Source organism: Anneissia japonica, unplaced genomic scaffold (genome assembly GCF_011630105.1).
Source record: "Anneissia japonica isolate Jap-2015-1 unplaced genomic scaffold, ASM1163010v1 scaffold69_len1423075_cov170, whole genome shotgun sequence".
NCBI lineage: Eukaryota > Metazoa > Echinodermata > Crinoidea > Comatulida > Comatulidae > Anneissia > Anneissia japonica.
Window position 1 is genome coordinate 436,311 of NW_022748202.1, and position 14,469 is coordinate 450,779.

General features: G+C 34.1%; 2 protein-coding genes across 2 annotated transcripts in view; both read left to right on the plus strand.

Moving 5' to 3' along the window:
• Window positions 1-7,917, plus strand: part of LOC117120750 (NACHT domain- and WD repeat-containing protein 1-like) — a 69,787-nt gene extending 61,870 nt beyond the window's left edge. Inside the window, exons 16-23 of the mRNA XM_033265830.1 lie at window positions 1,242-1,321; window positions 2,499-2,766; window positions 3,445-3,603; window positions 4,131-4,303; window positions 5,094-5,342; window positions 5,864-6,059; window positions 6,672-6,893; window positions 7,625-7,917. Coding sequence (XP_033121721.1) covers window positions 1,242-1,321; window positions 2,499-2,766; window positions 3,445-3,603; window positions 4,131-4,303; window positions 5,094-5,342; window positions 5,864-6,059; window positions 6,672-6,893; window positions 7,625-7,917 — 1,640 coding nt within the window. The remainder of the gene's footprint in view (window positions 1-1,241; window positions 1,322-2,498; window positions 2,767-3,444; window positions 3,604-4,130; window positions 4,304-5,093; window positions 5,343-5,863; window positions 6,060-6,671; window positions 6,894-7,624) is intronic.
• Window positions 7,918-7,961: 44 nt separating this feature from the next.
• LOC117120751 lies at window positions 7,962-9,621 on the plus strand. Its single transcript, XM_033265831.1, has 3 exons — window positions 7,962-8,187; window positions 8,515-8,736; window positions 9,281-9,621. Exons 1-3 carry the CDS (start codon window positions 7,962-7,964, stop codon window positions 9,514-9,516), a joined length of 684 nt encoding a protein of 227 aa, XP_033121722.1. The 3' UTR covers window positions 9,517-9,621.
• The last annotated feature ends 4,848 nt before the right edge of the window (window positions 9,622-14,469 follow it).

Genomic DNA, 14,469 nt, shown 5'->3' on the forward strand with positions numbered 1-14,469 from the left:
AACGATAGCCTTTTAATACCTTATCACCTACTTAGTCTCTGTAGGGGAATCATTTAGTTTATAAAGTACCTGCAGTTGGATATTTAATTACCAAATTAACCAAGATGTTCAGATATTGTACAGTACATGGAACTAATAACTAAGTGTTGCTTCCTCAAATGATACTGAATACACCTACCTGGGTCTCATCAAACTTAAAAGTACAGTAGAAACCTGGATCACTACAGTCCAGTTAAAGGGACTAATCAGTATTAACTGTAAATGCATGGATATGGCCAGGTGATAACAAACAGAATGAAAGAGCAGCTTAGCTCAGTGAAAGAGCAGTTTAGCTTAGTCGGCTAATTTGGTGGTAGCCACTGTGTGTGCGCTGAACCATGAATATCTGTAGGTCCCCTGTTCAATTCCCATTGCTGCCTCTCCTTATGTTTCAGATGGAGGGCTGAAATACAAGTTACAATAGTGCACCGTCTTTCGAATGAGACGTTTAAGCCGTTGGTCCCGTGTGGATTATTGCCCATGTGCATGTTAAAGAACGCAGTACACTCTTCGTAAAAGAGTAGGGGATTGTCTCCCGGTGTACTGTCCAATGGCCACCAGAAGGACCCCACTGGAAATAAGTCTTCTTCTAGACTTTCGTGGGCTATCCTTGGTGTTTACACCGAATAAGTCCAAAACCATCCATTCCAAAGAATGAGACTCTTGTATACAGAATCACAAAACCAGTTGTGTTTATTCACATTATTCATAGCTAACTTTAGTATAGGTAACTGGACATAGTTCAATGTGAACTTTATTATATCAACTCTGAATATAAGAGAGCAGTACTCGCTATTCTTTGTGTTTAAATCCTTCCGTTTTTTGGTGGAAATATTCATATGCAACAACAATAAAAAACATAGTAAGTTTTCTGGGCATCAAACCTACTGTACCAGGTAGCCGTTTACACTCCTGAGTGGATGTAAGCAACATGGATAAAGTGCATGTCTAAGTGAGAATCAGTTTCAAACTCAAACCCCGAATCTTATTTGACAGTCTGCAGCTATATTATTGCGCCACATACAGTACTTCTAATACTTCATTGATTTTTTGGAAACGCTGTACTACCACACCCAAAAACTTTAACGATTTGCAACTCAGTTTTCTGTAATTCAAATCCTGCCATTCGTCAGGTTTTTTCATGAACAAAACGCAAAATTGAAGATTCAAGTTAACCTTTCTTCCGTTGTTTTTTGGTTTAGCGTACAGTGATTGTAAACTTGAGGTTAGTTGCCTTGTGACAGGAAGTGAGGTGCATTGTTTGGAGGGTCATGACACCAAGGTAAGCACATGCAGAGTGCTCTTCAGTAATTATCGTAATTTTCGGGGTTGTCAGCCTCTACTGAATAAGTGCACGATGTTGTGGAACACAGCGCGTCTAGGTATACTCCCCATGGAGTGTAGAGTATTGCACTTCATGGGGGTTTGAGAACTTAGATTCCAGTGTCCAGGGGTAATAATAACTCAGTAAAAATATTTTAATCCTCAAAAAAATGTGTGGTATATAATTTTTATATTATTATTATTATTATTATTATTATTGTTATTATTATTATTATTGTTATTGTTATTATTATTGTTGTTATTATTATTATTATTATTATTTTTGAGTAGAGTTCAAGGGTTATAGAAAAATATCCTACCTTTTTTATGTAAAAAAAAATGGCTTTTAAAATGTTTTTTGAATGTTTTAACAATAAATTAACCAAATCTGTTTGTTTACTTGCTAATTTTGCATTCAATATCTAATCTATAATGGCAAGTTTGTGAAAAAAATGAAACTGATATGATAGCAAAATTGTTATCTCAAAATATTGATAGTTAATAGACAAGATTAATTGCTGGATTGTGAGTAAGCTCCGAGTGGGGCAATGGCTTAAGGAACCATTCGTTGTACTATTAATTGTGAAGAGTAATTGATCGTTGGATTAGGTTTATGATTCATTATGTAGCCACGTGTACTTTTAATTTGATACTAATGACCCTGATTTATGTCATAATTTTGATAATTATTTGCTACTGCGATTTTATGTCTCCTTTGTACAAGTGTTTTCTTTCATTGCACTGTACTGATGAAAAGCACTGAAGCAATCAAGTCAACATACTGTAGTTAATCTAGTGTTACTAAAATATTAATTATGGTTCTCTGTTACTGTATATTAATAATGATAAAAATAAAAATATTAATAATAATATAGTTTATTGTTATTAATGATTTATTAATACCCTTTTCCTGTTATTAGTGATATATTTATTGGATATTTGTTATTAAATGTTACAAGTCTAGCAGTTTATAAGGTGCATAGATCAATCCTATAGCTTTCTACTTTCCAAAGACGGGTTTTTATATTTGAGGCTTTATGCCGAGACAATTTGAATATTGGTAATCTTTGAGGAGAGCCTTACTGCCAAACAGTGCTGGCTTTCACGTTTTAATTTCCCTTCTTTCTTTTCACCAGGTCACCTCAATCAGCATATCATCAGATTCAACGTATGTTGCCGTTGGAACTATTGACCACAAAGTACACGTATTCAACATGAAGACAACTGAACTTGTGCAGACATTTACGGAACACACAGCACCCGTCTGTGACGTACTCATCACCGATAAGGATTACTTCCTCATTTCTGCCGGCCATGACAACAAGGTCCATGTTCGAAATTTTATCAAACCAGAAAAGATCAGACATATCAATAGTCTCCATGATGGAGAGGTCACATGTGTTGGTAAGTTGTATCCCATAATTCATTTTTGAGAAATGAGTATGTACAGTAATTACGTTCAAATTGTGTTTCTTTTGATGTCTGTATGATATTTCGTATTGAGAAGGTGCTAACATCAGCCTAACTAGAAGGGCTATAATACTGTAAATAAATAATAATTTTTATAATTTGCATATTTGTTCTATAATATTTATATTGTTGTGGCAAAGACAAGCCAAACCAGTCACTCGTTGCAAATCGTGTTTCAGAGAAAATGGCCAAAACATGCTGGAATGTCAAATTTTAAAAAATCTATTTTATTGCACTAAACTAACCTTTACATATCTACACATCATTCTATGCTGTTATTTTCCCCATTTTAAATGTTAAAACAACACTTTTTAAGGATTCAAAGATAGTTTCTGCATGAGCAATGCCTGAAATCACAATCTTTGAAGGCTGATTTCTCAAATATTGTTCATTAAACATCTGTGTGGTTAAACGCTTGTAACTTCATAAGGAAATGTCCGATTTGAATGATTTCTTTACCATTTTATAGCTATTATATTACTCTCTGACACTGTATTAATAACTCAAAATCGATTTTTTGCGACAAGTGACTGGTTTGGCTTGTCTTTGCCACATATTATCATCAAATTAAGGTTATGGAAAATATCTATAATAATTTTTTTTCTAATTTAGCAATTTCAAAAGAAAATTCATACGCAGTGACAGGTGGAACTGACTGCACAATAAAGATCTGGAATTTGGAGTCTAACACGATGTTCCAGACTCTCGATGACCACATGGGTGGCATTACATGCATAGCTATATCTGATGATTGTGCTCACATTGTATCAGGTTTGTACAACAAATTACATTATTTTATTACAGATACCCTTGCATAAATACTTAAAATGGCTTTGCTGTTCCTTAAACTATTTCATCTTACAATCAGTCCTGAAGTTCAATGCCTCCTTCTTCTATAAGTCTATTTTAAAAAGCGAATGGGTCATTTCAGAAACATATTAGAAGTACAAATAATATAGATTTTACAATCAGTAAACCAAGAAAGTAAAATCTACAATAATCATTTGAACTAATTTGAAGTCTCTACACTAACATGGCCAATCTCTCAACATCCATTTTAACTCCAATCTCCACCAAACACCACTCAAACTATCACTCCAAGCTGTCCTCCAGTCTTCCCTCCAGCTTCCACTCCATCATACCCTCCATGGGGTTGCCAAACCTTGTACAGTAACTTTGTTTCTCCTTGGCTTCGCCCTCCTCCTGTATTTGTTTATGAGAAAATTAATATATTATTATTAATAATCAAGCTGAAATATGTAATTGTTTGATTGATGTCATCTCAATGTATTTTACAGGCTCTGAGGATAAGACTGTAAGAGTATGGCATATTACGAAACAGAAATACTCAATCAACTTCGCCGAACATGAAGATGCCATTTCTAGTGTAATGTTAGCAACAGACAACCAACGGATACTCAGTGCTGATATAGGAAACAGGTTGAAGTTGTGGGAGATTGAATCTGGACAGGTAGGATGAACTGGTGATTGTCAGTCTTACCAGTCTCCTTTTAAGAGGATGAACTGGTGATAGGTCTGTCTTACTGGTCTCCTTTTAACATTAACTGGTGATTGTTATCTTCATGAATTTTCTTTCAATGGGCATTACTGGTAAATTATCATCATAATAATAATACAGGTCGTTCTTCGTTAAACCACGCCCACCTACGCGGTGGTAAAATCCTACTTAACTAAGACGACTAGTCATATAGAAAACTGGTAAATACATAACAAAACAAAATGGCTGAATAGTTACCGCGATACACGCTATATAATCAAAGTTGCTTTGGATTGTGGCTGTATGGGTTTTTAGTAAAAAAATGTTTTCATCCAGTTTTTGAATCCTGTTAATAGCCTACAATTATTTTTTTACTTCATGTGGGTAAATATTATAATTTTTGTTTTCTGAAATTTAGTCTAAATTATATTAACGCAAATTTTGTTGCTAAACTGACCAATCGGCCATATTTGCTTTGGCCACGTGGGATAACTCTGATTAACGCACTCTGGTTACGTTAATTTTCGTTGTCAACAAAGTCTATTTTACGAATGTTGAATGAAAATAATACTCAACAAAAAATCGTAGTCATTGAAATGAACCAGTCGAATAAGCCCAATAATAATAATTTATAAATACTTTATTTCAACACAGGAAAACTTGACTCACCAAAAGCTTAATCAGCTGGTGATTGGGCTAATTTACCTGTTTTCAATTGTATCTGTAAGTAATGTGTGTATTTATTTTCTAATCTAAAATTTAGGTTTTAATGTCATATTTTGGTCCCTCTGAGCTTGTGACACTCACCCCTGACAACCAGTTTGCCATAAGCGGTTTTGGAAATGAACTGATGAAGATTTGGTTCCTGGATAATGGTGAGTCTGTGAAGACCATCAATCACTTGGAAAAAATCACTTGCATAACTATCACGAAGGATACGCAGTTCACTATTACAGGTTCCGAAGACATGTCACTCAAGATTTGGGAAACGAAAAGTGGAAAGCTAACGCAGGTAAGGAAGTATGAGAGCAGCTAACTCAGTCGGCTAACCTGGAATTAGTCACTGTGTGTGCGCTGAACCATGGATATCTCTTGGTCCATGGTTCAAATCCCATCGCTGCTCTCCATGTGTTTCAACATGCGGATTGAAATGCAAGTTTCAAAAGTGCACTGTCTTTCAGATGAGCCATTGGTCCTGCATGCAAAATGGCCTGTGTGCATGTTAAAGAACACAGTACACTCTTCGGAATAAAGTAGGGGATTGTCTCCCGGAGTACTGCCCAATTTACCACCAGAAGGACCCCACTGTCTCTGGGCTTTCGTGGGTTATCTTTGGTATGTATCACACCAAAGAAATCCAATCCAAGTGCAGAGGTCATGCATGTAGAAAACACCAATCTTTGATCTAACCCCCAAAATACATACATCTACAACAGTAGTGAAGATAACTTTTGTAACAGATTAAATTGCTTAAAATGCTTTAACAAAGAATTTATTATTTCTTTTAACTTAACTGTTATTTTAATTGAAAAGATACTTGCCGGTCATGACGAAATGGTCACATGTGTTGCCGTTGCTAACCACAATCGACATGTCGTCTCCGGCTCTAGCGACAAGCTTCTGATTGTCTGGAATCTGTCGACGGGAGAGACTGAGAAAACTCTGGAGGGTCATCAAGATATTGTGACTAGCGTGAAGATGACCAGTGATGGCACACTGGCAGTTTCAGGTATGAATCTACGAGAGCAGTCTGCCATCTTTGTTATAAGCTCTGTCCAGACTATCAAATTTTATTTGAAAAAAACATGTGACATGCCTAAATATGGTCATGATGGAATCACTTCATGACCATATATAGGCACATCGTGATTATATATGGGCATACAACAGCTTTTTTCAAAGAAAATTTATAGTCTTTAAAAGCATATTTAATTGTTTATTGATTAAATACCTTATTATGTACTGATTTTTATATGTGAAGAATTATATGTTCATAATATTGTGAAATTTGTTTTGAAAATTAAGGAAAATTTTTCCCTCTCTTCATGATTTGATCATATAATATTATACAGATATAATGCATAAAAAACAATACAACCATAGCTGTCATAAAAATCAAGTATTTGGGTAGTGATGGGCAAGAAAGTGCATATCCTCTAAAATTAATAAATGTTTAGCATGAAAACAAACCAAGCCAAAAAATGCAAATAACAAATAGTAACAATAATAAAACATGATATTTATACTTGGTTGAATGGTATTCACTAATACCACTGTTTTGAATACAGATCCTATACTGTATAAAGTTGTTAACATTTTTACTTTTTGATTTTTTTTTCAGGCTCAAGAGACGGAACCATACGAGTTTGGTCAATCCAACATGGCGTGATGGTGACTGCTTTCTACTTGCATGTTCCCGTTGTTGATCTGCGGATGACCTTCAACGCTGAGCACATCTTGGTTCAAGTGGAAGAGGGAGGGTGTGCTCCACTACTTTGCCTGCACAACAGCACTGCCGCAGAAATTGAATCACAAAGCCAAGTGAATATTGACATGAAGGATGGTAAGTTTATTATAGGTATTACGTTTGTAATCATACATCATTCTTCTTCTTTATGCTTGGGGACTTACTTAGTATCATGTTAGTACTGTTTTCTCACAGCACAAACATTATCTGTGCAACTTCCATGTACCTGTACATATTTTTTCCAAACCTGCTAGAACGGTTGTTTATCTTACCATCTTGATTACTTGCAACAATTTTGCCTAGAAAATCTGCTGGGGTTATAATTTAATAAAGTTAATTGATTAAACAGATACTTCATTAAGCCCAAGCAAAATCGTTACGAATTATCATAGATATATAGAGTCTGAGATTAAAAAAAAAAGTCTTTGCACAAGGAGGTATAATGCACCCCAGTTGACTGCAGTGCACCACTGCAATTGACGATATTATAGCTGTATGTTGCAGCAATACAGACAAAGGCAAACAATGAAAAAAGATCTATTGAATGCACAGCAATATTAAAATGGAGTCTATTTCGTGAATACTTACCTGGATAACCGACTAATTGCCATTGTTCCCAAAACGGAACACCCCTTCGAAAAAAAATGGAACAGTCCGACCCAAGGCGCCATGTGCGAACCATCTCCCTAACAAACGTCCTCATTCCCTTTTCGAAGTTGGATACATTCTAGCCTTTGAAATTACTGGCCGTCTTTTCAAGCAATTCTGTTCTTATTTTTGCCTTGGATTTATTTTCAACTTGACAAGATATCCTTTTTTTTTTGTAGTCTCGATCGCCATGTCCGCTCGCAAGTCTTTGTGCTCGGCGTGTGGGGGCCCCAAACCGAGTGTTAAGCTCGACTGGCACTCGGAGTGCCCGTTGTGTCGCTCGTGTAGCAAGGCTGAGCCTTGCGAGATTTGTGCGCGCTGGCCCCCGACTAAGTTTGCGGCAGCTCTAGATTGGGCAGCTCAGGCTGCCACTCGATCTCAGGGTTCGCTGCCGGCTGCGTCGGGGGTTGTTCGTCGGCTTCGCGTTCGCCGGGTCCTTCCCCTCCGCTGGATCCGGCGTTGGTTTCGTTGATTTCGGAGCAGGTGGGCCGGGTGGCTCGGGAGGTTTTCGCCGGAATGCGGGCCGCTTCGGCGGCCCCGGATCCTCCGGTTTCTGCCCCTCCTGTCCCTGGGGATGGGTTCCGGGTGGCCGGCGAGTCGCCTATGGACGACTCGTCCGAGCATCTTGAATCGGAATCTGAGGACATTGTCCTCGGTTCCGATCTCTCTCAGCTCGTGGCCCGGGCGATGCCGCCCATCCTTGATCATTTGGGGGTCTCTTATGAGACTCCGTGCCGGGGTGGTTTGGGGGCGGGTCTGTGGGGGCCGCCGGCTCCTGCGCGTCCCGCCCATCCTGTCCCGGTTGTGGGACTCCACCCGGACCTCATCCTTCGCCTGAATTCCCAACAAGTATTGGGGTAGTGAGGGGCAAGAAAGTGCATATCCTCTAAAATTAATAAATGTTTAGCATGAAAACAAACCAAGACAAAAAATGCAAATAACAAATAATAACAATAATAAAACATGATATTTATACTTGGTTGAACGGTATTCACTAATACCACTGTTTTGAATACAGATCCTATACGGTATAAAGGTGTTAACATTTTTACTTTTTGATTTTTTTCAGGCTCAAGAGACGGAACCATACGAGTTTGGTCAATCCAACATGGCGTGATGGTGACTGCTTTCTACTTGCATGTTCCCGTTGTTGATCTGCGGATGACCTTCAACGCTGAGCACATCCTGGTTCAAGTGGAAGAGGGTGGGTGTGCTCCACTACTTTGCCTGCACAACAGCACTGCCGCGGAAATTGAATCACAAAGCCAAGTGAATATTGACATGAAGGATGGTAAGTTTATTATAGGTATTACGTTTGTAATCATACATCATTCTTCTTCTCTTCATTTATGCTTGGGAACTAACTTAGTATCATGTTAGTACTGTTTTCCCACAGCACAAACATTATCTGTGCAACTTCCATTTACCAGTACATACTTTTCCAAACCTGCTAGAATGGTTGTTTATCTTACCATCTTGATTACTTACAACAATTTTGACTTGAAATTCTGCGGGGGTTAAAATTTAATAAAGTTAATTGATTAAACAGATACTTCATTAAGGCCAAGCAAATTCGATACAAATTATCATAGATATATAGAGTCTGAGATTTAAAAAAAATAAGTCTTTGAACAAGGAGATATAATGCACCCCAGTTGACTGCAGTGCACCACTGGAATTGACGATATTATAGCTGTATGTTGCAGCAATACAGACAAAGGCAAACAATGGAAAAAAAATCTATTGAATGCACAGCAATATTAAAATGGAATTTATGTAATGGTTGATATATTGATTGGATTTAAGTTAATTTGTCACGATTCTGGTTTTTTTAGATTCCTCCAGCTCTACTACTTCTCCAATCACAATACCAATGAATAAACCTCCACCGCTGGAAAAGAAAATCTCTTCCATTCGGATGCCAAAAATCTCACGCAAGTCCACATCTTCAGTTACTGAACCTTCAGAGAAAAAGAAGCACCCCAAGAACCGCCATCAGAGTTACAGCGATGGGAATTCAAGTCCGGGAAAGGCCAAGAACAAGAGGTCAGGTGTCTGTGAAATCATATAGGTGATGATATGGTTGCATGATCATTTAATCATCACATGGTTGAGGGATTGTGTGGTCACGTGATCAGATGACCTGCCTGCAACAATGAGGCACACGTTAGGCTTCACAAGGAATTAATGAGCCTCCTAAGGTTCAATATTTAAGCTTCCTGGAGTCTGATTAGACTTCATTGTTGTACATTTTGAATTGGTGCATTTTCACATAGAAACTATAGGTGAAATATTTCTGATATTGAATTACTGAACTGGCAAGTTTGATAGCAGTTTGAGAGTGCCTATGTATCTTAAAAAAGATTTGTGCCACAGGTGGAGTGTCCTCCATTGGAACTTCTCGAATAACTTTCTTAAAGTGTAGAGTCCATTTCCAAAACAACCACTTTTCTAAAACTCTCCAAAAAATGATATCATTTATGTTTGTTTTTGTAGATTTTATATTAAAACAAGATTATCCTGCTTATGCTAATTTGGAAGCTATTTCTTTATTTATTTAAATAGTAATTTCATTGGAATTAAATTTGTGATGTCGTTTTAATATCATGGACAGAGCGCCCTCTGTGCAATATATAAATTACCATTCCTCAAGACTAAGCGTTTCTTGATGCTTAAATATTTTCCCCCTTCTACCAAAAGTAGTTTGATGCTAAACATTCTCCATTCCAAATATTATCCATTGTTATAGATTTTATTTATATTGTTTTATAAAACCTACACTTAGCATTTTTGTTCTGAAATATGAAAATATGTCTTATCCACCTGTTAAACAATATTCCGTACTTTCATTCCACCCATAAGTTAAGTTTTTTTTTTCGTAAATTAAATCAGAATGATGGAATTGATGTAATCAGCTCTGTAAATACAACCATGATATTTGAAATATTTGTTAATTGAAATAAAAATATTTTGAAACAGTTCATATACATAAATGTATTAATTTTTGGAATAAAATTTCATCTCCATTGTAGATTAAAACATTTTATAATAATATTAATCTCCATTTTATTTTTAATAGTTTGTATGAATATAGATATTTAAAATAATACAGTTCTTTGATTATCAGAACTTATCTACATTTGGTGCAATATGGTTGATAGTTTTATTGACGTTGTTTTTATTTATATTCTTTAATTTAATAGTTTAGTATATTTTAAACTGATAAAAATTATTTTCTTTTTCTTTTTTTTTTGGTGCTACTATGTATAATATTTTAAATATTCAAATGGAAATTTGTCTTTAAAAAAATTAAAGCATTGTTATCAAAGTTACTTTCATGGTGTATAGCTATGCAGTTACTACATTGTACAGTGGTCGTTTGACTTTCGGCCGAAGAATCCAAATTCGCTCCCTGTGAGCGGTAGATGATGCAACACCATTTGCTAATTGTTGATGGCAGTCTGAACGGATCGTCAATAATAATGACCCATTGTGCGTGCACATCATGGCGTTGTGCCATACCTCGTCAGTCTGCGACAGTCGGGCACAGCGAGTGCATGGCTTTACTGTTTCCGATTACCTGGGTAATAATGTGAAATGTCTTAAGGCTTTCAATCAAAATTTTATATAAATTTCAATTATCATTATTCTTAATACTGTATTATTATTATTATTATGGTTTTCATTATTATTGTTATTATTATTATATGTAAGATATAGATATAATCTTTCCACCAATGTTTTTCATATCCATTTAAACATATAAAATGCACGTGTAGACAAACGTAGACTAATTTAAAAAGAACATAATATTAAAATTATAGATTTTGGTATGGTGCTGATGAATTTCCACATTAGTACATTTTGTGATTATTATAATTTCAAAAACATATGTGGAGCTAAGGGTGCCAATTAATCCAATCCATTGTTACCACTGTTGGTTGAAAGGGTTTCAATATAGTTATTAAGATAAAAGGAACAATAATTTTTTTGTGTTGTTTTTTTAAGTTCAGATTTTAGAGCTTCATTTGCTTTCAAAAACCTTTAAATTTTATAAAGGAGACATATCAACAAATTTTCATAAATCTATACTTTATTTTATAATTGAATGTCGTAAATATTACTTTTGTATACACTTCCGCCTTCCCAGTAAGAATAACTAGGGAAAAATGTAGTGTGATTTGATATGGTCATACCTGGTTTTCAGTCCGTTGTCAGCTAACTGGAATGGAAATTCAACTAATATTCACCATAAATATATTTTTTACTTTTTTGGAAAGTAGACCCTATTAAGAGGACACCTTTGGGTAAAAAAAAATCAAAGGTGTGTAATGTGAATAGAGGTTGGCTATAGTGTTTAAAGATACACTTTCCCTCATTTCATGCCCAAAAATTGTCCCCTTAATGGGAGTGTTCAAAGGAGGGTTTCTGCTGTAACTGAATTTATGACCTAATTTTAGCTCTAAAATGAAAAACAAAACATATAACTGGTCTCTAAAGAAAAATTAATGTTTTAAAAAAAATCACATACTCTAATAAGATAGTTCCAGTTTTCTTGGATATTTTGTACATGTAGTTAAATAGTAGATAAGAAGAACCATTTGTATTGATAGTATCACAAATTAAATATTGTTATATATACATATAATGTAATTTCTTAATTGGTGTGACTGTTCCCTGCTCAGTCATCTTATTCTATATATATCCCACAGTTTGTACAGGAACTAATATGTGTGTGATGTTAAGAACATGTTCAAAGTGATAATAGGTATGAAGAGGTAAAGAAACATAGACATATGAATTATGTTCAATTTAAAAAAAAAAAAACATGTAATGAAAATAAGTTAAAGTAACTTGTGTGGTTGTACTATATAGATTTAGTTCTACATGTATTAATGTCAATTTACTACATTCTGCTGTTGCTGCTGAATGTAAATGATGAAAGCTGGTAAATATGATATCATGTATAGTTATTGTTAAGGAATTTTGGAACATTTTCTCTCAGCATTAAAGTGTATTGGAAGCTACCAATATATTCGCTTCAGAGTTTATGAATGGAAAATACAATTGTGTGATCAGTAGATATTTAAAAATTGATTAAGAACAAAGGTGGTTCCAGAGAAGATTTTTATAACAAAATATGTTAATGGTTGTAACAGTGGATCAAATATATTATAATGAAAAATCATGTGTGTTCAAAAAACTATACTAATAGATATCAAGTGAACTTTTGACTACTGATTTTTAGCATTAAATAAAATAACATTCCTTTTTTGTTTATTACTTTTGGTATTGGTTTTCTGGTAGTAGCATGCGATAAATTATTGTTTTATAATAATAAAAAATGAAGAAATGTTTCCTGTAAAAATTACAAAATCATAGGAAATATGGCTTAATTTATAATTGCCCATTTTGCAGATTTGAGGAACTTAAATCAAGAAATCGAACAAAATAAATTGCCTTTGAATTATATAAGCATCAGCAGTAGCAATACTTCTTTATCCTCTTTTTTCTCGGTATTTGTAGTATTTTGAATTGCTTAATTTTTATATTTGATTAAGAAAATTTTAACTTAATTACTTCCAATACAGGTAGATACAAAGCAGTTTTACAGAATTTTTACTTTAAATATCCTTAAATTGATTACCTTCCATTTTATGGGACATGCAAGGAATATAGAAAGGGTTTTTTTTATTTATGTATCTTTTAATTCGGTGAGGAATATTTATATTTTATTCTAATTTTTAATTTATAAGACAATAACATGGTTTAGATATACAAAGTGAGCATTTTAAATATTGAATTTTGTATGTTTTAGCATCACTAATATTAGGTATATCACAAAATCAGGTTTTTTTTTATTGAAATGATGACTCTATAGAGTAGAATTAAATTCTTAAATAATAGACTTTTAGCAGGTTTTAACAGCCATTTGTTGTGGGACTACTATCATCATGCAAGACTTAGTTGCATTGTTGTTGGAGATACACTACTCTATAACAAGCATTATGTTGCAGTAAAATGAGAAAAATGACCTAGAATTTTATCATAAGATACAAGAAATTTATGAATATTGCTGATTATGAAACTGAAAATATATTTAAATATCCAATCATCGATAACAGTTGATTGACATAAGAATTTATATTTAGATATAAGTTACTTGTTAGAAAATATATTATCATAAGTTGTGATAAAATTACTATGATATTCTTTTTATAAGAGCATTTCAATTATTATGTATTAAGAGATATATCAAAGCTTTGAAGAATAATCAATAAAGTAATTAATATTAGATTAATTATTTGATTAATTAGGTGACTCTTATATTGCTTGAAAAATCATTAAAAAACAATCGGTATAGATTTATTGAAATTGCCGATATCTGTGTTTATATGGACATTTGTGGGTAACTGTTTGTTGGCATTGTGATGTATGTAAAATCTTTTGAAAAAATGAGGCTGGTGTTTTATTGTCTTTGAATGGAAGATTGTCTATGAGACTAAATGAAAAAAGACTGGGCTCAAAATCTATGTGAGCCTTCATAATTGTATGTACTGATATATATTGAAAATATTGAGTGAATATATTAACATAAATTAGCATGGTAGCTAACAATTTTAATAGTAGTCTTGTATATAACAATCGTGCACTATTATGATAAGCCCCTTGTGCAGTATCTACCCGAATGTGAAGTAAATTTAATATTTAAGGATGCCATGTACCAATTAGAAGAAAATATATTAATGTACTTAACGATATTAAGTAAATTGATATAAGTAGAAATACAAAATAAAATTATCATTATTTTCTTCTTTTTTCATCTATACTATATTATGTTCATCACTCCCACATAAAAGTAGAATGATTACTCTTGTAGTTTTTACTGTTATTGTTTCTTGCATTAATTTGATATATTATTGGTCAAATACTCTGAGGTATGTTTTTTCTGTATATCTTTTGTGAATGCATCCACTTGTATATGTCTTAATGAACTTATATATAACATGTATCTATATACTTA

Bases quoted from the DNA above. Each gene is read 5' to 3' on its own strand.
- LOC117120751 (XM_033265831.1), top strand. From the start codon at position 7,962: ATGCGGGCCGCTTCGGCGGCCCCGGATCCTCCGGTTTCTGCCCCTCCT. The intron at 8,188-8,514 runs GTTTGGGGGCGG...GATTTTTTTCAG, and splicing joins TGAGACTCCGTGCCGGGGTG to GCTCAAGAGACGGAACCATA. The intron at 8,737-9,280 runs GTAAGTTTATTA...TGGTTTTTTTAG, and splicing joins GAATATTGACATGAAGGATG to ATTCCTCCAGCTCTACTACT.